The sequence below is a fragment of the Suricata suricatta genome, chromosome 8 (assembly GCF_006229205.1).
Source record: "Suricata suricatta isolate VVHF042 chromosome 8, meerkat_22Aug2017_6uvM2_HiC, whole genome shotgun sequence".
NCBI classification, from domain to species: domain Eukaryota; kingdom Metazoa; phylum Chordata; class Mammalia; order Carnivora; family Herpestidae; genus Suricata; species Suricata suricatta.
The window spans coordinates 137,287,092-137,312,549 of NC_043707.1; the positions used below are offsets into that span (position 1 = coordinate 137,287,092).

General features: G+C 47.0%; 1 protein-coding gene across 1 annotated transcript in view; it reads right to left on the reverse strand.

Moving 5' to 3' along the window:
* The window catches only part of LOC115297793 (calmodulin-binding transcription activator 1-like), a 60,821-nt gene that overhangs the window by 21,354 nt on the left and 14,009 nt on the right, over positions 1 to 25,458 (reverse strand). Inside the window, exons 4-5 of the mRNA XM_029945923.1 lie at positions 22,621 to 22,739; positions 17,283 to 17,394 (exon numbers count right to left, since the gene is read on the reverse strand). Of these exons, the coding sequence (XP_029801783.1) occupies positions 17,283 to 17,394; positions 22,621 to 22,739 (231 nt within the window). The remainder of the gene's footprint in view (positions 1 to 17,282; positions 17,395 to 22,620; positions 22,740 to 25,458) is intronic.

Sequence of the window (25,458 nt, forward strand, 5' to 3'; positions counted from 1 at the left end):
CTGGCTTGCCTCTCTAACCTGAACGCCTCCGTCTCTCCTTACACCCTGCGCCGGCCATTCCTGATTACCCAAGTCACTCCTGCTTTCTTTCACTCCTTTATACGGGTAGTTCCTTCTGCCTGGAAAGGTTTCTTGTTGATGCTCTTTCCCTAGCAAACTCCTAATCATCTTCAAAAAATCATCTTCATTTTTCATATAATGGCCACCATTTATATGTTTCAAATTTATCCTGTACATACAGACTTCGTAATTTCATTATATCCTTTAGGGTGCCACACTGCAATTACTTTCTACGTATGTCTCCCTACATGACTGTGACGCCCTTTTCCTTCCTTCTAAGAGGACAGACTTTTCTCGGGGCTTGGGGCACGCAACAAGCACTCAAAATGATCACTGAACAAACAGATTAAAAGACAAAGTGTTTAATTAAATAGCATATAGAAATTACCAAAAAAACAATTTTTTTAGGTAGCCTCCACACGCAGCACAGAGCCCGACATGGGGCCTGAACTCGTGACCCTGAGAGCAAGACCTGTACGAATGTTTAACAGGCCGAACCACCCAGGCCCCCCACCAAAAATGTACCTCTTTAATAGAAAACTAAAGAGTGACATTGGACTCAAAATAAAACCCTAAGAATCTCATTATTTAACAAATGGATCTCTGAAGTTTTGCAAATAGTCCAGAGGCACTCGAAGTAACAGTAATAAGTTCTCATATTAGAAACTTAGGGGCGCCTGAGGGGCTCAGTCGGTTAAACATCCGACTCTTGATTTCAGGTCAGGTCATGATCTCGCAGTTTGTGAGTTTAAGCCCCGCGTGAGGCTGCGCTCTGACAGCGAGGAGCCTGCTTCGGGTTCTCTCCTCTCTCTGCCCCTCCCGCTGCTTACATACGCACGCGCAGGCTCGCTCTCTCTCAAAATAAATAACCTTAAAAAAAGGAAGAAATTTAATTCCCGTAAAAACAATGGTTGGGGGACCCCTGTTAGTTAGGGAGTTAAAATGTGTCATTCAAAAAACTGGCTCTATGCTCTACACCAAAAGAACAGAACGCTAAAAAGTCTACATAACTACAGCACAAGTCTGTCTGGCCTTTACAGAGGAATCCGTACAAGACACTCTTTGCTTCTGAACTTCTATAAAAACCTTCACACCCATTTCCTAACTCTGGTACAAGCACAGCCCCAGGCAGAAAAGCTGCAGAGCTTTATCTGGGCAATTGCTTCCTTATTACAAAGAGGATAAAAAGAACCATAACAAACATTCAAATAAAAAGTGACTCCATGTACAATGAAGAGTAGATAAAGTAAGTTTGAGATGATGAGAATGTTTTGATTTCTCCAATTATCAAAACAGATTTGTTACAAATGCTTTCAGGAATCTGTATAATCCACTTTAAGTACAAAGAAATCTTAGCTGAAATTTTAAAATCAAACGTATCAAGTACAACGTGACAGAATATCCAATTGGCCTGTTTTCAAAACTTACTAACGGTGCTTCTGCTGGGACCCCAGATGGGCGCCCCGAGTTGACACCCGCCGAGTGGTGGCTCCTTTCAGACTTGACACAGAATCAAACACGACACTTCCAGAGGCCTCCCCGCCACCCCATGGGGCTGCACCTCGCTCTTTTCTCATTGTCCTTTAGTAACCTGTCTTGTACTCTATGCCATCTCAACAAACGTTTTATTGAAAACAAACACAAATCACAGGCATATTTGTATATGTCCATGCACACGTATCACATCCATAATCAAAAGCAGAGTATTACTGGCACCCCAGAAGCCCTGCTACCCCGCCCTCCCCTGCTCTCCTAAGGCACCTACTTCTGACACCCAACCTGCGAGTTAATTTTCCTGCTTCCGAACTGTTTTGAAGTTGTATCCAAAAGCATTCAATATATACAATATAACTTAAGAGTCTGGTTTCCTGCGCACCACATTATGTTTTTGAGTTATCTGTTTCCTGAATATAGAATAAGTTCATTCATTTTCATTGCTGCATAATTTTACATTATACGAATAAAACACAATTAATTTTTCCATTCTGTTGTTGGTGAGCATCTGGGCTATTTCTGGTTTTGGGGGAGCTTGGAATCACACTCCTGAGAACATTCTTGTGCGGATTTTTGGCGCGCACGTGCGCGTGTCTCTGCTGGGGACGTGCGTAAGCAGGAGAGCCGCCGAGACACGCGGCGTGCGTCTTCCACTCCACTCCGATCGGTCGTTCTAGCTCCCCGTCACTACCGTCGACGCCCTTCAGCGGGGCACGGAAGTTCCCACCGCTCTGTTCCTTCCCAGCACCTGATGCTGCCTTTTTTATTTAGTCATGTGGGTGTATAATGGCATGGTGCCAAGGATTTAGCTTCCTTCTCCCCAACCACTGGTGAGGCCCTATGTGTGCAGACCATCCGTGAGGTGCCTGTTCAAGTCTCCGGCTCATGTTCTATTAGGTTTGCCCGTCTTTTTCTCAGTGACTTTCAGGACTTCTCAAAATACTCTGATTATAGGCCTGTTGGCCAATCCTAGTCCGTGGTCTGACTTCTGATGCATGTGACAGTGTCTTTTGATAAACAGTTCTTCCAATGTAATCCAACATATCAACCATATGATCTTGCAGTTTGTGAGTTCGAGCCCCATGTTGGGCTCTGTGCTGATAGACAGCTCAGAGCCCGGAGCCTCCTTCGCAATCTATGACTCCCTCTCTCTCTGTCCCTCCCCCACTAATGCTCTGTCTCTCTCTCTCTCTCTCTCCCTGTCTCTCAAAACATAACTAAATGTTAGAAAATTAAAAAATTAAAAAGTAAGTAGGATCACAGGGCACCTGGGTGGCTCAGTTGGTTGAGCGCCCAACTTTGGCTCAGGTCATGATCTCACGGTTTGTCGGTCTGAGCCCCGCGTCCGGCTCTGTGCTGACAGCTCAGAGCCTGGAGCCTGCTTCGGATTCTGGGTCTCCTCTCTCTCTGCCCCTCCCTGGCTTGTGCTCTGTCTCTCTGAGTGTCTCAAAAATGAATAAACATTTAAAAAAAAACTCAGTAGGATCATGCTGGACGCACACAATGCTGGAGGCGCAGTCAACACGAGAAGAGGCTGCCAGATCCGGCCGTGTCGCGTAACCTGAGCACCTACAGTAAACAGCCCGCACCCAGAGGGCTCTTCAAGCCGTACCTATTCTCACCCACATACATGGCACACAAACACACACACATACCACTCGGCCACATGCAGAGAACATGTGTTACAAGTGCATGTATCACCCCATTAACATTTACCTACATACATTCCACAAATACATAAACACGTATCCACATGCACGGAACACATACATACATACATGTAACATTTACCCACATGAACAGAACGCGGGCATGCACACATACATATAACATTGACCTACACGCACAGACATAAACACGGACTCACAAACACACACATATATAACAATTACCCATGTGCACATAACACACATACACATATATAGCATACATGTAACATTCACTCACATGCACATTTCCAGTCCACATTTCAAAAACTAAGGAAGTCAACCTGACTGAGGACTAAATTGTATTTCCAGAGCAACATCACGAAAGAGAGAAAAGATACAGGGCTAAGCCAGTGACACCAGCATCAACTCACAGAAAATCACAAGTAGAGAATGCAGCGATACAGATGAATAATGCAAAAAAAAAAAAAATTCAAACAGTAAGAAAACTATAAATCAATGAGTGGGTTTGAAGGAAACAACTATTTTGGGAAAAGAAAGCCAAGTGAGACGAGTCTTCACTACACGTTTGTGACGTATTTTTAAAGCCACACTGACTCTGTCGTCCTCACACACTTCCGTCAGCGTCGGGGACGGAGACGCGGAAACGCCCCGTGCGGGCAGCTGCGCTCACTCTCCAAGAAGCCTGCCCACATACAAGAGACCATCAGTAGCCAGCACCTACCCTGAGAAGGCCCTACATGAGGTTTGAACTAACCTCTCGATCTTTTTTCCAGATCCTGCCCTAAGCCAACATCAGTTTTCTGACAACTGAAGTTTCTCAGAAACTGATCATCGTGTAAAACACAGTGTCTTTCCACACCGGACGGGAGCATCCTCTGGAATGCTCGCTGTCACGGTGTCTTGGAATCAGATGGAAAATGGAACGAACACTGAAGAGCCTTCCAGTACAGACAGAGAACAGTCGCTAACTCATGGAGATGGACTACAGGGAAGAAAACAAGAGAGAATAATTTGTTACAAACAGGTGCTTCATCCATTAGGCGAAGATATTCAGGGAAGAAAAAGGGTAAAGAAGGCGACAGGAAAAACAGAAACAAGACAGCCTCTGTCCACACAGAACCAGACTCTGAATGCGATCCACTACTTGAGTTTTAGTCCAAACTCGGGAGTGTCGGCTGGTCCCAATGATCTGTGTCCTAATGTAACTGCACATTTCATAAAGCCCACTTGACTATAACAAACGTTCCCCTCCAGATTTCCTTTTGCTTCCTTTTAACCACAGTGTGTTTAATCACGAGGAGGGCTTCTTCTGAAAGCAGCCCACCGTACAGTTGAGGTGGGGATCCTCAACCCTGGCCGCACTTAGAATCTCCCAGGGAGCTTTTAAAGATCCCCAGCCTGGGGCTCACCCCTGCGACCTCTATTTAATTGGTGGGGGGCGAGGGGAAACCCAGGCCCTGGTATATTTAAAAAGCTGTCCAGATGATTCTAACATTCAGCCAGGGGTGAGAACCACCAACATAAAGAAAGAACACTGGGAGAAAGAGCAGGGCCAGCTTCTCCAAGCTTCTCCATGAAGGCATTTTTAGCATTTTGTACAGAATCAGAGAAGACCCACAGACGCACGCACCAGGTCAAACAAAAAGTGCTCCCCACTATTTCTAAATACCCTAAATACTGACTTTAAAATGTCAGTACTAGCCCCCCACATGAGAGCCATGGTCTAGAAGATGAACGGGTCTGGTCTGCACTAACTTAGTCTCCACCCCTGTGGGCATCAGTTTCCTGAGCCTCGGGTCTGGTCCGTCAGCCTCTAACTTGCTTCCGACATCCTGGACTCCCAGGCCTCACTGCGGCAGCTGCCTCTGGAGGCCAGAAGCCCAACCAGGCAGAGCGCAGTCCTGCTTCCCAGCCTTACCCAGACCTTCTCTACTTTGGTCTGTTTTCTAGATTTCGGTTTTCCACAAGTTTATGTTTGAAAAAAAAATGGTTCAGCTGTTATAAAGAATTTTTTTTTAAGTCTGAAAACCGCCAGACCTTCCAGTTCAAAAGTACTAGTATTCAACTGAGGCACCCAGGGCCTACGGGAGCTGAGGCCACATCCGTAAAGAGGTAGACTTGGCTCCTGCGTGGCACGGCACACGGGCACCACAGGGCCTTCTGCCTGGGAGGCAGGCCTCCGGACAGGCATGTGGACATTTTGTTTCTTCTTTTTAGGAGAGATGCCTGGGCTGGAAGGCAGAGGGAGCGGGTTGACCACCCAGCTCTAAGATGGCTCCTGCCATCCTGGCCCCAGGGCAAACTTCCTCCCTCCGAGTGTGGGCAGGAGGACCCACCTGGGGACCGAGAGCTGCTTCCAAGCAACAGAACAAAACCACATGTAGGATGCAGGGGATTACACACGTGATTCCATCACTGAAGACTACAACATGAGGACCGTCTCCCCTTTGCCGGCTTTGAGACAGCAGCCACGTCAGGAAGGCACAAGTAACGGGGCGCTGACAGCTGCCTTTAGCTCACCAGGAACTGAATGCTGCCAACAATCCCATTAGCTAGGAAGAGGATCCTTCCACAGTCCAGCCCTCAGATGAGAATCCTGGCCAAAGCCCTGAAGGCAGCCTCCGGACACCTTAGAGTACAGGGCCCGGCGAGGCCCTGCCTGGACACTGGACCCACAAAAACTATGAGACAAGAACACAGTGCATGTGAAGGCACTCGGCATGTGGGAATACGGTCACACGTATTCCGAAGGACGGAAACAGCACCTTCCACGGTCTACAAGGGGAAGAGCGGGCACAACCGAAGAGCTGGGAGAAGCCCACGGCTGAAGCTCAGCCACCGCGGGGTCCGGACGGGAGGCCGGAGCGGGAGGGCGGCGAGGCTGGGAGCGTCACCATCTGAACGCGTTTAAGTTTATATCCAGGAAACAGTGGAAAGCCCTTGCAGACTGTAAAGCTGGGAAAAACATGATTTGATTCGCATTTTCTATTTTAAGAGGGTAACTCTGACTGCTGTGCGGGGAATGAACTGAAGGAGATTCAGAACAGAGGCAAGGGAGGCACAACAGGAGGCTCCTGCAGGGACCAGGGCAGCAGCGGCGCCGGGAAAGCGGAAGGGTCACAGTGAAGACAGAACCGGGCTCACGAGTGTGGATGGGAGAACTACATCCTTACTTCCCTAAACGCCCAGAGAAATGCGGCATCGTGTGTAACTGTGAGTAGAGGCAGCAAGCCTCAGCAGCACACGCTGCACCTGTGACTTGGAAATCGCAGATGGTTTTCCTCCCAATGACCCAGGTTAGGACCCAGAGTAGCACCTGTGTTTATCATTTCTTCAAATTTATGGTAGTCACACACCCACCACTAGATCCTGTTATTTAAGAACATTTAAGGAGCATATATGTTGTCCTATCACAAGCCACATCTGTGATATATTAAGATTTTGGTAACTACTGCAGTACATTGGTTTCCTGTGTAATCCCAGAAATGGCTTGCTTAAAATTTTTTTTATGTTTTTTATTTATTTTTGAGACAGAGAGAGCGTGAGCAGGGGAGGGTCAGAGAGAGAGGGAGACACAGAATCTGAAACAGGTTCCAGGCTCTGAGCTGTCAGCACAGAGCCCGACACGGGGCTCAAACCCACGAACCGTGAGATCATGACCTGAGCCAAAGCCAGACACTTAACTGACTGAGCCACCCAGGCGCCCCAGAAACAGCTTGCTTTAAACATCATCCTGAGGCGCACCTGGGTAGCTCAGCTGGTTAAGCGTCCAACTTCAACTCAGGGCATGACCTCATGGTTTGTGAGTTCAAGTCCCATGCTGGGCTCACTGCTGTCAGCCTGGAGCCCGCTCCAGATCCTCTGACCCCCTCTCTCTGCCCCTCCCCCATGTGCTCACTCGCACTCTCTCTCTCAAAAATAAACATTTTTTAAAAATAAAAATAAAACATCATTCTGAGGACGTATCCACAGGCCTCTTCAGTCCACCACAAAAAACCCCAAGAAACCACTGGGCAGGGGGCGCCGAGAGAGACCGAGTAAGGTCTGGGGGCCTCAGGGGTGGGAGAGAGAGCAATTAAGGACTACTAGAGGGGCAGCAGATGTGGGGCAAGATCCAGAGCTCAGGCCTGGACAAGCTGCCTGAGGGGCCCGCGAGCACCTGAGTAGGTGTCCGAGGAGGAGTCGGGGCCTGTAACGGGCCATACAGACGGCGTCCCGAGCCGCGTCGGTAGATGGGAATGCTTCAAAACAGCGCCACGCGTGAACAGAGACTGCAGGGCAGAGCCTGGGGGAACCTGACCCTCGAAAGGCTGGATGAGAAGAAAGACGGGCCTGGGGGCCGAGAGGCGGCGGCCCGGGAGGGAGGTGCGCCCCGAAGACGCACGATCCCGAGCACAGAGAAGCGTCTGGGGAAAGAGGGGCACCGATGCTGAAAGCTGTTAAGAGGCCGCAGGGCGTCCGCCTGCCGGGTTTGGTGACTTGTGTGATGCTGGAAAAGACGGGCAGTGTCACTGGAGCAGCGGTGGAGGGTGTAGGCAGGAACTGAGGAGGAACTGGAAAGTGAGAATGCAGAGAAAGTAAGTGGATTGCCTGCTTGAGAAATTTTAACGTGGAGGATTTAAAAATGGAGCTGTTGGTGGAAGGGGAAGCTGGATTTTGTGGACGTTAATCTGGACGATCTGGTCGGAACAGGGGGACCAAGGACACAGATGACAGCGTCAGACTCAAGTCCTCTGCAGGAGAGGGGTTGGCATCCAGACCTCCTGTGACCAGATGGGCCTCTAACAGAGGGAAGGAAGACAGTTTGGTGGTGGAAAGATCTGGAGAAGCAGCTCGGCAGCTGAGAGGCAGGGGCGGTGGTCTTTCAGGAAACATGCAGAAAGTATGAAGTGGTCATGGAGTCGGAGCAGGCTGAGTTGGTGGAGAAGCCCAGAAAACCGTGGGTGGTGAGAAGGGCTCACTTGGTGATCAGGAATTAACACAGACAGAAGTCTATTCTTTGTCCTGCTTTTCTCCGGCAACACTGAGCTGCTCAGCTGCGCGCACAGAAGCCAGGAAACAGGCAGGGTCCGGTGGGAACAGGGATCGTCCCGCTGGGTGGACAGCAGGAGAGAAGGGCAGGAAAGCTGAGGGCATCTGCAAGACAGTGACTACAGGCTGTGGACTCTGGGGTTCGCGCTGGGTGGAAAACCAGGAGGGAAGAGAGGACGCCCGCAGATGGAGTTCCGGGGACGGCCCCTCCGGGCGTGTGAGCGGCGCGCAGGCCACACACCAGGGAAGCGAGGGGAACCGTGGGCGGTCGTGGGAGAGGAGAGGAGCTCCGCCAACAGCAGGAAACGCTGGCCTGCTGGCAGGGGGTCACAGAGGGCCCAGCGGCTGGCCGGAGCACCCGAGGGCCCCGGGGCAGCGGAGCACGCAAACTCAGTGCCTGGCCTCCTGGAAATGACAGCTTTGGTTGCGCCTGTTCAATTATGAGCTGGATCCCCTCGAATGCAAGCTCCGCAGAGCAGGGATCTGTTTGGTTCATGCCTACTTTGCCCAGAGCCTAGCATTCCATAAATACAGCTGTGTGTGATGGCTACGAAAACGCAATGAAGTGAAGGAAAAACCAAGGCAGGGAAGGACTGAGCTCTGTGTTCCATGCAGGACACGCTCTCCACGGTGGCACTGACCACAGTGGGTCCCCAGGGAATAAAAGGCAGATGCTCTACCTGGACTTCAGGGATCTGGCCAACCACCAACAGGCCAGGCCGACAACAGCATCTGACAAGGTGGTGGGTGGGGACCCTGTAGTGGCTGCTGACAAAAGTCCTGCCCACGGGCCTCATCAGTGCACTCTGCTTTGTTGTAAACAGCCATGTTCATTCTTTTTCCAGTACCTACCAACTCTGTAAGCCGTTTCTTGGCCTTGCTCTAGGTTCCTGGCGCAGGGAACCCATTCCAGCTGACACCAGACTGCACTGAAGACGGCTCCCACCTCACTTTTAGCGCTGCACTCCGCGCTTCCTTTGTAAAATGGACCACAATTCCCTTTCCTTCACAGCAAAACTCCCACCAAGAGTCACTGACACCTGCAGCCCCCACATCCTCACCCAGTAGCCCTTCCTCCCCTTCCCTGGGGCCTCTGGGCCCACCATGCCACTGAAACTACTCTTCGGGGTTACCGAGCACCTCCAGGTGCCCAAATCCAGCGAGGACTTCTCAGTGACCTCTGACTGTACCCTCTGCAGGAGGAAGATTAGTAGCCCAGCAAAGACAGCCACATCCTGATCCCCAGAGCCTGGGAATGTGTTGTGTTACATGGCAAAGTTGCAGGTGGAATGAAGAATTAAGGCTGCTAATCAGCTGAGCTTAAAAATGGGGAGATTATCCTGAATTATCCCTATGGAACCAATGTAATCATGAGAGTCCCTAAAACTGGAAGCAGGACGCAGGAGAGGTCAGCGTCGGAGAGAGGGCCGGGGCGACGGAAGCAGGCCCAGAGACACGCCACGGTGACGGCTCGGAAGATGGGGGAAGGGGCCACAGCCACAGAATGGGAGCGGCCTCCAGAAGGTGGATCCAGCCAGGAAACAGACTCTCCTCCAGCACCTCCAGAAAGGAGCACAACCCTGCCTCCTCCTCGATGTTAGCCCAGTGAGCCCAGTGCCGCTCTGACCCGCGAGCTCTAATAAATCTGTGCTGTTGCAAACCACCAGTTTGTGGTAATTTGTTACAGCAGCAAAAAGGACACTGATACACACTCCCGGGAGCACACCCTTCGCCGGGCTTCAATCTCACACTTGTGCGATTTACCGCTCCCCTCGGCTCTGCTGCCCCCTGCTCCACTCAGGGCTTAGCTCATCCCTTCTCCTAAATACCTTTTGCCCCCAGCATGATCTCATCTAGCCTAGTGGCTCTCCAATTTACATCTCCAGACAGGACCTCTCCCAGACTCCCAGACAGCTGCCACTTCGGTGTCTCACAGACATCGCAAAATCAATACATCCACCCCGACCCTCCCTTCCCTCGGTCTCTGTTGTCTCTGCTGTGAACACCAGCAACGAGGTCATGGCTGAGGCCACAAACTGGCAATCGTTCTCGACTTCTCCTTTCTCCTACCTCCTACATCCAGTCCCACGAGTGCTAACACCTCCACCTCCAAAATGTACCCACTTTTCAACCTCCCCTCCACAAAGAACAGGCTTGGCTTCCTGCCTCAACCCTGCTCCCACCGGGACAGGGGTGACCTGTCTGCCAGCTGTGTTTGAGATAGAGAGCTGAGTGCACCTGCCTCGCTCCTTCCTTCCACGGGTGTGGGAACCGGAGCACACGCACAGGGAGCACGCTTCTCTTCTCTTGCACGTCACAACTTTTTCAGGGGTAGCTCCCATGGATGTGTTTGTCACTAGCAATGACCACTACGAGCCCAGGCTGTGTAAGTCAAAGACAAAGTATTAGCAGCACACCTGAGCAGTGGACCGAAACCCTATCTGCCGGTCACTGAACCGACACGTGCCAGGCGCTGTGTGAACTCTTCGGCCCCATCAGTAAGCAGGGCGGGGGGACCCCCGTCCGCCTAGACCTGACAGTCGGGCAGGGGCAGCCACACGACACACAAGAAGTAAATTATACAGTCTACGGGACGCCGCCGCATGCTAATTCTAGAACTCTTAGGCCTCGCCATCTTCATTCATGAAACAAAAAATACATAATCACCCCACAGCAGGGTCTCTCTGAACTGCTTGAAGAATGGATTATTAAAAATTACTGGAAAATGCATAAATATAAAAGTTGTGTGATTCATAATGATCAAAGCATCTAACAAAACAGTTTCCTAAAACAACTAGAGTTAGGAAGTCAAAATGTTGGTCAACAGCACAAAAATAAAGTAAAATTCTAACATGCACATTAACAACGATCTTCCAATGCCGGGAAAGGGGTGTCTGTCGCTACATGGTCTAAAGACAGGAAAAACAAGAAATGACTCTACTCTGACCTCAATTTTATAGATCCTGCTGAATTTCAAGCTATTTTAATGTATCCATTCTCAGAACTGGGAAACAAATGGCACCATCCCTTTCCAATCTTTCTCAAGATGTAAAAAGGTAAGTATACTTAAGTGTTGTTTCCCCTTCTCTTTCTGAGAAAGCGGCTTTTGAAGCCCTTTCTCAATAAGAACCCCGCCTCCAACGGGATACCTTTCCTCTGGGCCAGCTTCCCGAACACGTCCAGTCCCCCACCAGGAACATGAAGAGGGTGTGGCCTCTCCCACCCTGTCCTGGACCTTCCCTGTTAGGGCTTTCCCCCTTCCCTGAAGTACTACCCACCCTTTGTTTAAAAGGGAACTACTTCAGGCATGAGTTATACACCGAATAATGGTCCCTCTTTTTCCAAAGGCTTCTGGTCACCAAAGACCCACTATGTACCAGGCACTGTTTTAAGCTCTTCAAATCCATCAGTTAACAGGGCAGGTGTCTGCTCTGCAGACATCAGGCCTATTGAAAAATCCTAGAACTGCTATGCAATTATATAAAAGTCTATCATCTTCCTATGTATACCAGTAATGAACATGTGGAATTTGAATTTTAAAACACAATATTAGTACACCCCAAGAAATGAAATAACTAGGCATAAATCCAACAAAATGTGTACACGGTCTGTATGAGAAAAACTACAAAACCCTCATGAATGAAATCAAAGAATTATGTAAATAAATGGAGACACAGTCCATATACACAGACAGGAAGACTTAATATTATCAAGATGTCCATTCTTTTCAACTTGACCTACCGATTCCATGTAATCCCAACCAAAATCCCAGCAGCAAAATGATTCTAAAGTTTATACTGAGAGGCAGAAGACGCAGAATAGCCAGGTCAATACTGAATGACAAGAACAAAGTCAGAGCGGGGTGGCGGCTGGCTCAAATTGTTAAACATCCAGAGTCTTGATTTCAGCTCAGGTCATGATGTCACAGTTCATGAGATCAAGCCCCACATCCGGCTCTGCCCTGACAGCAAGGAGCCTACTCAGGATTCTCTCTCTCTCTCCCTCTCTTCCTCTGCCTCTCTCCCACTCATCCTGTCTCTCTCAAAATAAATAAACTGAAAAAAAAAAAAAGAGCATCGTATTGTCAAAATAGACAAATCATTGTAAAAGAATAGAGAACCCAGAAATAGACCCACATAAACAGTCAACTCATCTTTGACAAAAGAGCAAAAGCAATACAATGGAGCAAAGATAGTCTTTGCAACAAATAGTGTTGGCTCATATGTGGAATTTAAGAAACATAACAGATGAACATAGGGGAAGGGAAGGGAAAATAAAATAAGAAAGAACAGAGAGGGAAGCAAACCAAAAAGGCTCTTAATTAGAGAGACTCACTGAGGGTTGCTGGAGCAAAGGTGGAGGGGAGGGGGGCTAGAAGGGTGACGCGCATGAAGGAGGGCACTTGTAGGGATGAGCACTGGATGTCATATATAAGAGATGAATCACTAATTATGCTCCTGAAACCAACACTACACTATGTTAACTAACATGACTTTAATAAAAAAATTAAAGGTAATTTTTAAAAAAGTAAACAGTGTTGGAACAACTGGACATCCACATGCAAACAAACAAAGGAGTCTAGACCTTCTATCCTTCACAAAAAATCAAGTAACAGAAATGGACCCAGACCTAAATGTAAAACACAAAGCTATAAAACCCCTGGAAACTAACACAGAAGAAAACCGAGATGTCCTTGGCACAGAGTTACTACACCAAAGATGATCCACCAGGACCCATGAAAGAAATCACTGTTAAGCCGGACTTAATAAAAATTAAAAAATCTCTGTCCTGTGAAAGACAAAGTCAAGAGAATGACTGGGAGAAAACATTTGCAAAAGCACATCCCATAAAGGATAAGTCTCCAAAATATACAGAGAATTCGTAACACTCAACAGTCAGAGAGCAAACAACCTAATTAAAAAGTGGGCCAAAGACTTGAACAGACCAACGAAGAGATACAGATGGCGAAGGAGCTTATGAGAAGTTGCGCCGCACATCAGTCATCAGGGAAATGCCAATTAAAGCAAGGCGACAGCCTTACGCACCATGAGAACAGCCGAAATCCACAGCACCAACGCCACCACACGCCAGGACGACGCGGAGCAACGGGAGCTCTCAGTGCTGGTGGGAACACCAACAGTACAGCGCCTTGGAGGATCGCGGGACAGTCTGTTATAAAACTAATCAGACACAGTCATCGCGCTCCAAGGAGGTGAGAACTTGCGTCCACACAAAATCCTGCACACAGATGTCTATGCCAGTTCATAACTGCCTAAACTTAGAGGCAACTCCGATGTCCTTCGGTAGATGCACAAACTGTGGTGCATCCAGACAATGGAGGATTAGCCATCGCAAAAAAGAAAAGAGCTGCCGAGCCATGACAGGACATCCTCACGCCGACAGTGCACCATAATGGGAGCCAGAGACTCTGGGTGTGGTGTGTCACCGTAGGTTCGTGGGATGTCACAGAGGCACTGCGCTGGGGGTCGAGGGGAGGGCCTTGGTAGCAGGGGAGGCTAGTATTCATGTTTGCAGGCAGGGGATGTGATAGGAGAAAACTTCTGTGTCTTCCTCTCAATTTGCTATGGACCTGAAACTGCTCTAAAAAAAAAATTAAACCTTAATTTACAAAAATTTTTCTTCATAACAGAAAAAGTAGAATGGGTGGCCTGGGTTCAGTGGTCCTGTTGCAGCAACTCTGCTGGCCAAGCCCTCAGTCATAAGCTCCTCCGACTTCAAGCACAAGAGACTCTACTTTCTAGACCAAGTCAAGCTCCCTCTCAGCTTTCTGTTTTCTTGGACCTAGAACCTTCTCTTTTTTCCTCATAAATACCTTGGAAATCCTAGAAAAATGAACTCAAGGCTAAATGAAGCTTGACCTCAGAATTCCACCCTGGTGCTACCACAGCTGCCCCACCTGGATGCGTGCACGCACCCCTGCTGTGCACACCCCACCCCTGCTCAGTCCTGCCCAACTCCCCATAGCCACAGCTCCTCCTCCCCTCTCCTTTCTCCCAGAGTGTCAACATCAGGATGGTTGAGTTTTACCTTTATTTCAACTCTACACCCTCCACCAGACCCTCAGAGCACACACGGAAGCACAGGAGAAAGCCTCCTGAAATCCACACATCCTGCCCATAATACTCTCCCTACAGAGAAAACACTCTCCCAAACGCAAATGTATCTCATCACACCCACCCCAGCCCATCTGTGGTTTCTCAGCCATCTAGAAAGGACTTCTTTGTGTGTTTTTTCTTTTTCTTTTTTTTTTCCAGCTTTCTAAAAAGCATTAAAATGGGAAAACTTGAGTTCTATTTTAGGAACTTCTCTTAAAATCTTCACCAGAACTTCATCATCACCAAGATAACAACTTATCATTAGAAACAGTTAAAAAGACTGACAGGTGGACAGGCAGGTAGGTAAGTAGGTGTTACGAGGTTCAGTTTTAGGGATCTGCTGTTTTCAGCGATTTGGGCCAAATGCAGATGGAAAAGAAAGAGGGAGGGGAGATGAGCCTCAAAGTTACCTCTTCAAAACCAGGTCACAGAAACTGGAATGTGCCTCCACACAACTCCTACTGCAGCCCACACTTTTTTTTTTTTTTTAAGTTTATTTATTTGAGACAGGGTATAAGTGGGGAAGGGGTAGAGAGAGGGGGGAAAGAAAGAGAATCCCGAGCAGGCTCCACACCACCAACACAGAGCCCTATGCTGGGCTCAAACCCACGAACCATGAGATCATGACCTGAGCCAAAGTCAGATGTTTAACCGGCTGGGCCACCCAGGCGCCCCTGACCGCCTGTGCTTTAAAAGGCTTCCTATATGACAAGACATTAACAGATACTTTAGGTAAGTACCAAAACACAAACTGCATTCTCTGACTTCTAGGTACATGAGAAGAAGGCTCTAGAAAGCTCAACTGTATCCCACACAGCCAGAGTGCACCGAAATATACCTGAGTGGTAGAGGAGCAGCAGAGCGGGGACTCACGTCAAGTGAAGTGACCCAAGACACACCGCCAGGGCTGCGAGTCTTCCTCTAGGTTAAGTTTTAACCTGGAACTTGTGAGAAGTGCACGTCCTGAGGCCCCATCCCGAAACCCGCCGGAGCAGAAACTCCGGGGCGGAGGCCTCCAGGTGCTTCTGGTGCCAGAGCTCAACAGAACGCCCACCTTCCCATGTCTCCTTCCCTTTTCCCACTCAGCGACTTCCGGCAGGGCTCAGCCTCCCGTTGGAGAGTCATCTCCACCAAAGTGTCCCGCCAGGCCTACAAGGAGCAGGGCGGTCTGTCCCCACGTGACCCACTGCCGGCAGTTCACAGGGTACAACCGAGTTTCAGCGCAACTGAAAACTCTACTCAAGCCCTCTGCTTCCCTCAGGAAAACATGGCCCCAAATGGACCCTCACCTGTACTTGAACATTTTGAAAACAATCTCAGGAAACAGCACTGTGTGTTAAGACCTGGGCAAAAGGACAATCTACTCAAATTTCAGCTCCAGCACCAGACAGGTATCGGAGCTTGGAAGGAGACACCAAAGAACCTTGAGGGTGCTGACTCCACCAAGTCCAGAGAGATGGACAATCCCTAAGCCGCTGAGGTGATGAAAATGGTCCAGAATCACACAGCGGTGACGGCTGCACAACTGTGTACACACTATACTAAAAGCCTCGAAATCGGGGCCCGTGGGTGGCTCAGTCGGTTACGTGTCCAGCTCTTGATTTCACCTCCGGTCATGATCTCAGGGGTTTGTGAGATCGAGCCTTGTACAGGGCTCCATGCTGACAGCACAGAGCCTGCTTGGGATTCTCTCTCTCTCTCTCCCTCCCTCTCTCTGCCCCTCCCCAACTTGCATGCGTGCACGTGTACGGGTGAGCACACATTCTCCCTCTCTCTCAAAATAGATAAATAAAAACATTTTAAAGAATAAATCAAAAAAATTAAAGCCACCAAACCATACGCTTTAAAAATAGATGATTAACAACAAAGTAAATAAACACACACCCCAGCTGGCCCCAAGCCTGCCACTCCCAAATAACTCTGAAAGCAACAGTGACTTAGCCTCCAAAACCGGAGAACTGGGCTTACAGCACCCCTGGAAGGTGACTGCACACATTCACGACTCAAGAGAGGTCAAGCAGGTGGCTCGCCTAGCACTCAGCCGACGAGCGGCAAAGCCAAGACTAGATAGAACCGTGCCTGACTGCCAGTCCTGTACCCTCCCCAAGGTATCAGTGGTCTTTGCGTTCGCTATGCAAGTTTTCATTTCACATCTTAATTTAATATAACCTGAAGAAAATAAAACCTAAAAGCCCATTTTTCTACCGCAACAGACCCACTGCTCAAGTTCATGGTCTGTGATCACAACCGCCTGGGTAGCCATTTAAGTTGTTCGCAGGCTAATGAGGAAAAAGCAGAAGTGAACTTCAGACCGAATCATAGATTTGTCCCAAGGCCTAACAGGAGACTTCTAGAAATGCCTGCTGAGCAAAAACCAGTTTCTAAATAGACAGTTCAACGGAGAGAGGGGTGGGCTCTGCAGGGCACATGACCGCGCCGCAGGCCGAGTTCAGAAGGCTCCGCCTGAGAACATGCGCTCTGACCTGATGCTGCAAGAGACTATTTGGTTTTGGCCAAACATCATCCATCGCATTTAACTGATACTGTTAAAATAAATGTTACTAGTTCTGTAGTCTTTTACACGTAATACATATATGAGTTTTATATATGAACTTAAAGAGTTGAGAAATTTATGCTGGGTTTTTTGTATCATTCCACATTTCATTCATTCAACAAATATTTTACTGCTACAAAATCATCACATTTAATTTGACATCTGATGCCGCCCATCGTATTCAAAAACCAAACAGGTGCCCTCTTAAAACTTCGCTCTCCGTGGTGCTCACATCTGCGCTTTCCTATCTCCAACTTAACCAGGAGGGCCCAGCCTGGCCTCAGAGAATAACCTGAGACCATTCAAAGCACTGCCGAAACCTACACAAAAGAAAGGCCAAGCCCAGGGTCAACTAACCTTCCGAGTCATCCACGAATACCTCACTCACTTTCCTAACGCTAACGCTTCTCCGGTGAGCTCCCGTCCTGGAGGTCTGAAGGGTGGTCAATGATCGCCGCAAAATGTGGGTCTAAATTTCAAAAAGATAACATATAAATTAACTAGAAAAACCAATGACTGCATAAATTCCAGCCCTAAATGTACGATTCTATAAGGTATACAAAAGAAAAATTAAAAATCAAAACTCAAGAATATGTGCGAACACACACACACACACACAAAAAAAGAGTAAAGGAATTTTGGAAAGGTGGCTTCTAATGAGAACAAAACAACTAAGATGAAGCATGAGGTCCTAAACCTCAGTCTTACCGTCCCTTTTCCTTACCTGAATATAAAAAAAGGAAGGAAACAAAAGATATTCAAGACTTACAAGGGGAATTCTCTCCCTGTAAAGGACTCTTCTAGCTCTCGCCCGACTGAGAGCACACCAGTCTGCCCCACAGCCTCTCTCCATACCTGACCATTTAAACAGATGAATTTTATATGAAGGTCTCTGAAGCGACCACCAACTAAAAACGTCTGATGCAACTTTCTTTAGGATCCTTGCAAACTAGAGCTCTACTCTGCTTCCTCTAGAGAAACTGCGCTGGAGGAAAAGCAAAAGAAAGAGCATTTATTAAGTTCAAACATAGTAGCGAGCAGAAGAGGCTTGAACATCTAAGGAGAACATTCGCATCAGAAAAGGTCTGTTGGTGTGGCATTCGTTGGGCTTTGGAAGAACGCCATGTGAAATCCAGATCCGGCAACAGGGGGGACGCAGCAGTTATATTTTAAGTCAAACAGCTAATTAATGACTAAACAAAAGAAATCTCAGTCTGGACAACATACACAGAGTACTAATATGTGTAATTACGAACAGTCATTTGTGCAATCAGAAAGTTGCATTAGCATAATTATTTCTGGCTCTGGGCCTTAAAAATATTAACTTAAAATGTAGAAACCTTATAACAGTGTACCTAATGAAGACGTGAATACCAAATTGATTATGAAGTAAGAGCTGGTTCTTTAACAAATCTGCTCTGTTTAAATGCATCCCTTCTCTCCTGCCCTGGATATAAAAATCAAGCCTAACCCTCAAGTTACACACAGATTCAAAATTTCTACTTCTAATATGGTTTGCCATTATCCAGAGGCTACATATTAAGAATCAAAACTACTGGGGCGCCTGGGTGGCTCAGTCGGGTGAGCATCCAGCTTCAGCTCAGGTCAGGATCCCACGGTTTGTGGGTTCGAGCCCCACATCGGGCTCTGTGCTGACAGCTCAGAGCCTGGAGCCTGCTTCAGATTCTGTGTCTCCCTCTCCCTCTCTCTCTGACCCTCCCATGATCGCACTCTGTCTCTCAAAAATAAATAAAAAACATTAAAAAAAATTTTTTTAAAGAATCAAAACCACTTCCCTAAGAAAAGAGTGCTACTTTAAAAAAAAAATTTCATACAAAAATACATTATGTTTATGCATAATACTTAAAGATGTAAATAAATAAAGGAGCCAAACCATGCTATAAAACAAAAGGGTTAGAAGTCACTAAACAGCTTGCAAGATCTTCAGAAAGTCTACTTGAAATGACTCTTTGGGACAGAACTGGAGGAAGAGAGAATGGGCTCTGAAATCAGGATACAAGGTTCACCTCCCAAGTCCACCACTCTTGGGGATGTTATTTAACATCTCTGTGGCTCAAATCTCCTCATCGATACCATAAAGATAAATATATAACATGCCTCACAGGATGAATTCAAGGAGTAAATGCGATTATTCCCACCAAGGACCACGAGTGCCTCACACAGGATAGATGCTCGGTCAATGCTGGCCGCCATAATTACTCCCGCTGCCACCACCACCACCACCGTCACCCCTCCTCTGTCACCTCTAACGACCTGAGCAAAGGGTGTGTGTGGCTGAGAAACATAGTCCGAAACGGATTTGTCTTTAGACACAACCTTCGTTTGCAACAGCAAGTAACATTCAAGAAGGGCGGGAGGCACTGCTATTCCAATGCAGCAAGAAAGGGTCAAGCTCAGCTGGGCCCTAAGCCCTCCTCAGCTTCTGGTGGTTTTCCTTTTTAGTGGCTTTCAGCTTCACCAATATTTGCATATGAACCCACAAGACGAATCCTACGTTAACTCTTTTTAATCCAAAAGTAAAACTACAAAATGGATTTGCCAAGGACACCAACGCGGCTAAGAGTCACGGGCCTTCGATTAAAAACCAAGACGACACACGACAGAATGAACATTCTTACGCGCTAGTAAACAATATACAAGACACGACACTCAGAGACGGGCCCTTGCAAGCGCGCTACCTTGACCAAATTAGCTAACCACTTTTTACCAACGTACCCTCAACGGTAACAGGAAAGACTGCCTACCTTGTAACGTTATTGTAAGTCTTAGAAACGAGACACGCAGTGCCCAGCCACCAGCAGGGAGCACCGCTGGCAACATCTGAATGGGCACAACCTCACTCTCCTTCCCGCAACAAAGACGCAGCACAGAAGGCGGCTTTTCTCACGTAATCGCAAATACTGCAGCACGGGTCTGTGAGGAAAGGAAGTTCTCAAAAGTACGGAGGAGCCCATCGTGCCCAGGACGGGCACCGCGCACACCCAGCAGAGCGCGCGGGTGCGGGCGACACCTCGTACAAGCAACTCCGGCCACCAGGCTGCCGTGGGAACCTGGCAAGGGGAGATCGGCCACGCTCCCTCCCTCCCGCCTCCCCCAGGGGGGGGCGCCTCGTCCCAGGCAGGGGGGTCTCAAGCGGTGTTTGTACAACACCGCTCCTAAACACATCCAAGCCGACTTGGTCACCAGGTCCTCCACCAAAACACAGCAGTCTCTTCCAACCCCAGGGGGACTACACTCCGAGCAATTCAGGAGGCCCCGCAGGCAATTCTGACTACGCGAGCCTCTGCCCTGCACAGGGCCTGAAGCCCCAGTGAGAGTCAAGTGCACACAGTACGCCCCGTGGGGTCGGGCACCAGCTGAAGAGCAGGGGGAAGTGCCAGCTCCCGGCGGGGTCAAAGAAGGCGGCGCTTTAACACAAGCACTGGCTGTTGGCTTCCTATCAGCCAGGCCAGTTTAAAGAAAACTGCACCTAACACTGCAGGATGAAGGACTCCTAAGTCTTCAGCTGTCACTGCAAGATTCCCCTATTTTTCCTAAAGCCAAAAATAAACAAGAAAGCAAGCCAATGTCCTCTGCATCAAAATGAAATATGGGCCAACCTTTAAAGTCCGTTCTCTCGTAAGACTGCCCGTCAGGGTGGAGCTGGCAAAGAACGAGGAGAGAACAATGGGTCACGACGGAAGAGGGTGTGCGCCTCGACCCCCGGGGCTGGGCCACCCCTGGGAACACGCTGTGTCCCCGGGCGTTTGCAGCAGCAGTGACAGCGTGCGCGACCCACCCACGCATCGAAGAGCCCCCAGGAGCATGTTGCGCCAGAGAGGGGGCGGGGGTCTCCCCTCTGGACGCGGACTCTCACAACACTGTGGTCTCCGAGGAGCTATGTGGGTCGGGGTCCCAGAAGGAAATACGGAAGTGCTCCGTATTTTCCTTTCAATCTCATCCTCCATAAAAATTCTGTTAGGTGTTTTCTAACGGATCTGCAAGAAGGGTCAAGTGGAAGGCGTCAACCACCGGAGGCACACGGACGCGCAAGGCGAAGGCCTGTGCACGGGTCCAGTCTACGAGTGAGCGCCGGCTGCTGGGACTCCAGCTTCAGAAGACCCTCGAGACCACGAACTTGAAGTAAGCACTTGCTGGTTTCGAATACCATTTCTACTGGTAATTAAAAATAAATTGCCAATCTCACGTAAAGCATAATATTGAAAAAATACATACCGATTACATGTTTTCTTTCATTTATAAACAAACTGGAGCTAATGTATAATAGTGTGGTAGCAGATCCATGTTGCAGGGAAAACTAAGGAACATGCTGAGGTTTTAAATAATTCATGACCGAGTTATGACCTACTGAATGGTTCCCAAATCATACTATTTTGTTTAGAGTGTAATGATCTATGATTAAGACTAATTTTCAGCATATTTACTTTGCTTTCACGTTTACAATAGTTAATCAATGACTGATTAAAACAACAGGGTTCTAAACCAGCTAATGTTTGTCAAGGTGAAAGCATTCTGTCTAAGGGGGAAATATAATTTATGCAAATAATCAAAATACACATACCTCAAAAGAAACTTAAAATCAGATGAGACAAGGTAACAAAGTTATGAGGGTCTAACGAGTGTTCAAATCTGTAAACTGGAGTAAGTAAAAAGCCTCTCACCCACTAAACCTCTTACAACTCAAAACAAACGTACTCTCGGTCAAGAAGTTAGAGCAAAACAGTCTGACAAGAACAAGGGTAAACAGGCAGCACAATGGTCTTAGGTCTTTTAACAAAGCTGAGAGCAGAGGCTGTTGTATCTTACTCGACTTGGAAGTGAATGTTGAACCAGCAACGCAAACTGACGTAGACCAACGCTGGAAAGCCACTAATCACAGCCATCCGAATTAAAGGAATAGAATTCTCAAACTGACAGACACATACCCAGTTCTCATCCAGCCACACTAAATGCGTATTATCCTAAATTGAAATACTCAGACTTTAAAATAAGAAAGATGACAAAGGGATCCATCCCTAATATCAAGAACCCAACGAAGATTAACCGCCAGAAAAAGAAAGAAAGAAAAGAAAAGAAACATCATTGAAGAAGATCCTTTCATCCATTCTCCTTTACCAAATCTGATTGGATGCCAAATATACAATCTACTATACAGCCTCCATTCTTAACAAAAACTCCTATCCTTAAGGTAAACCCATCAATTCTGCATGCAAACCCTTCACCAGGGAGGACTGGGAGCTGTCTTGCTACTAAGAAGCCTGCCCTCCCCAAAGGGACAGAGACCTCCCCCTGCCAAGACCCCACAGGTTCTATGGGACACTGGGGGTGCCCTTAGCAATTCGTGGCCACATAAGAACTAGTGTTAACTGAGACTCGGGCAGCTCACCGCCGAGCGCCAGCCGCCGAAACGCAGGGACACACGAACACAGCAACCCGTGCGCCTTAGTGGGTCAGCGTGCACATTTCATCATTTCAACCCAGGCCGAGCAGCTCAGACAAGCGTGTTCAAGAAACATGTTGGCTTCTGTTAAACCCAGATTAAATACTCTTCTCATTTACAGCTTCCTGGTTCGGTATTTTTATCTTAAAGCTAATAAAAAGTAGCACTATGCAAAATGACCTAACAATTTTGCCCTTAAAATAATTATACCCCTAAAAATAGAAATTTATCTACCTCATTAGTGTTCCAACGGTGCCTCTCTTTGGGTAAACTTGAACATTTCGGCAGACATTCAAGCAGCTTTTTCGGTAAAAAGATTTTTACATGACTACTATTGCTGTTCCCATGATCATCTATAAAGAAGAAAACAATAGATTCAGAGAAAATAATAGAGATAATCTCCTTTTAAGTACACTGGCAAGGTCAGAAACGGCAGCTTAGTTTGGTCACTGCGAGACCAAGAGCACCGCCCCTCTGGGTTAACAACGCTCATTCACACACTGATCAGATAGGCGTCAGCAGGAATCTGGTCAAGAGGCTCTAAAATAAGATCGAGCTTTTGCTCCATGACAAGCGAATGAACAGGGAGTAATGCCAGCAGCTGCCCGTAACCAGAACCTTACTTTCAAAGGTTCTCCCACCAGGCTTCCGTGAAGTGCAGCCAAACTCCAAAAGGATTTAACCTCACGAAACCCTGGAAACTCCTATAAACCAGCTGAAAAAGTTTTAAGTTTTTTAGGGAAGAGGAGTTGGAATAAAATATGACTTCTATTCATAAACTAGTATTACTGCATCCCCTAGAATACAAATGAGACTTATTCTTTCAAAAGCAAATCTTATCAACATAATGAATCTAAGCTACAGTTGGCTACCTAGGTAAATACAGAGGCTGGTCCTTCTAGCCTAACTCTAAAAACATATCATTTTAATTAACTTGATTTACATATACGTATCTATTTAATTAATGTCTTTCATCAAAATGTAACTCTTCGAAATGAGTAAGAAAAAAGTTCATTACTTTCAGACAAGATGGTGTGTCTATCTGATAATCAGTCTCCCAGACACTTTATAGAAGGGATCATTTCCTTTATGTATTATTTCATTCATTCATTCACACACAGATCATTTCTTGTTTCATTCCCGTAACAAAGTCTCTTCACCTGGCTCAAAATTTCTTGCCCGTTTTGGCACATTTTGGTCAAAGTTTCAAACCAGTCCAGTTTGTTTTGGTTTGTTTTTAATGCAAAATGGAAGCCCCAATATCCAAAGAGTGCAATGCATAACCTGGTAGTAGGAGCAATACGTTAAAATCCTGAAGACTGAATTTGCTCCAGAAGGTCATAGTTAAAATAACTCATTCTGATGTTACAAGGTATAAACTGAACTCCAAATCAAGAGTCCAGAATTCTGACCCAGTTCTGCTACTTTCTAATTGTGTGACCTTGGGTAAGTTACTTAATAGCATCAGTTTTCTAAATCAAGGAGAATTAAGTAATCTCCAATTCTCCAGGCATAAATCCTTATGAAAGTTACTGTCATTCAATAAATTTAAATGTCTTACAATTAAAGAACTTTATATAGGCACACAGGAATTTAATAATATTAAAAGTAAATTCCAATAATATATTTTTTCCAGCAATTTCCTATAATTTTGTTTAGCATAGCCTACTTTTTGAACATGTGAAAAACATAAAAGAATAAAAAACTCTCTACAGTCACAATAAAATCCTCTCCAAACATTTGTCATTTGATTAACACATTTCTTCTCAAGGAAAAGATCTTAACAGAAAACTATTGGGCACAGAAAGAATTTGAAAAAATTTACGGCATCATATGAAAATATTTTAGAGGGAGGAACGTAAGAGAATTTTAGCGTACTAAATCTTTTTTGGTCCATGAACTACACAACCAATTGAATTATAATGCCCAATCCTCTATTTCTATAAGCAGTATAAAAACTTGAAAAACTTGAAAATGACTGCTTTTAAGAATCCAAAATTTTAATAGCAAAATAAAATTAAACCCTTAAAACAATCTTGCTATGAAATCAAAAAACGAAGTGTTTGACTGAGAGAATGTTCACAGAAAGTTCTGGCTTAATCACCCACTATGAACCGGGGTGATGCTGTGCGCTACGCGCGGGCCCCGCACTGCATCCTCCCGAGGGAGGCACCTTGGGCCATAAAACTTTACAGCGCAGAATACCAAATCACGGGAGCCTTCACCTCCCTTCTCTCTTCCCCTAAAGTGGTTTTATTCTCATTTTCTAAAAAAAGTCTCCCAGGATGTGTACAGTTCTGAAACCAGAAGTGAAATTCTAAAATCTATACTCAATTCAAATAGTCCCCCGTTTACCGGATGCCTTTTATGGAAACGGCACTACGCTAGGTGCCCAGTTGGCAGGCTTACTCTAAACTGCACAGGACTAATCAGATCTCTGAGGAACCTACTATTTAAGGAATAATTCTGAACAATGATGAACAGAGTATTAAACCCCAGCCTCTATTTTTATGTTAGTGATCACAACCTGATGTTAATCCTCTACTCTTTTAAGCCTCCTTGAGGGACCCACTGTCCTGGGGCTATAAAACATATGCTCGTGTGTGTGTGTGTGTGTGTGTGTGTGTGTGCGCGCGCGTGCGCGCCGCTACCTACATGAACACGTGTCTACACACACAGACACGTGTGTGCTCCTGCCTGTGTGTACTATGTGTACATACACACAAGTACGAATACACAGGTGTGTGTGCGTGCACATGGGGTCAGAGAAGAGAGATACTCTTCTCAACAGCACAACTAACTGCCACAGAAAACGCTTCTGTCTTCCACTCTGATAGCGAATCAGGCAGCGGTGAATCGGCCCAAAGGCTTTTAAAGAGGAAAAGGAGAAGGGCTGTGTAAGCACTGTCTCAATCACTTTTCCAAATATAGCATTTTATGGGGATGTGCAGCCACGGGTTCGAAAGGGAGAGGAGTATGACAGGCCAATGGGTTCCCCTTAATCAGTTTTTAAACTGTGCTATTTCCAGAACTTCAGGTTCATGCTGAATATAAATTGGATGTTTTTTAGAA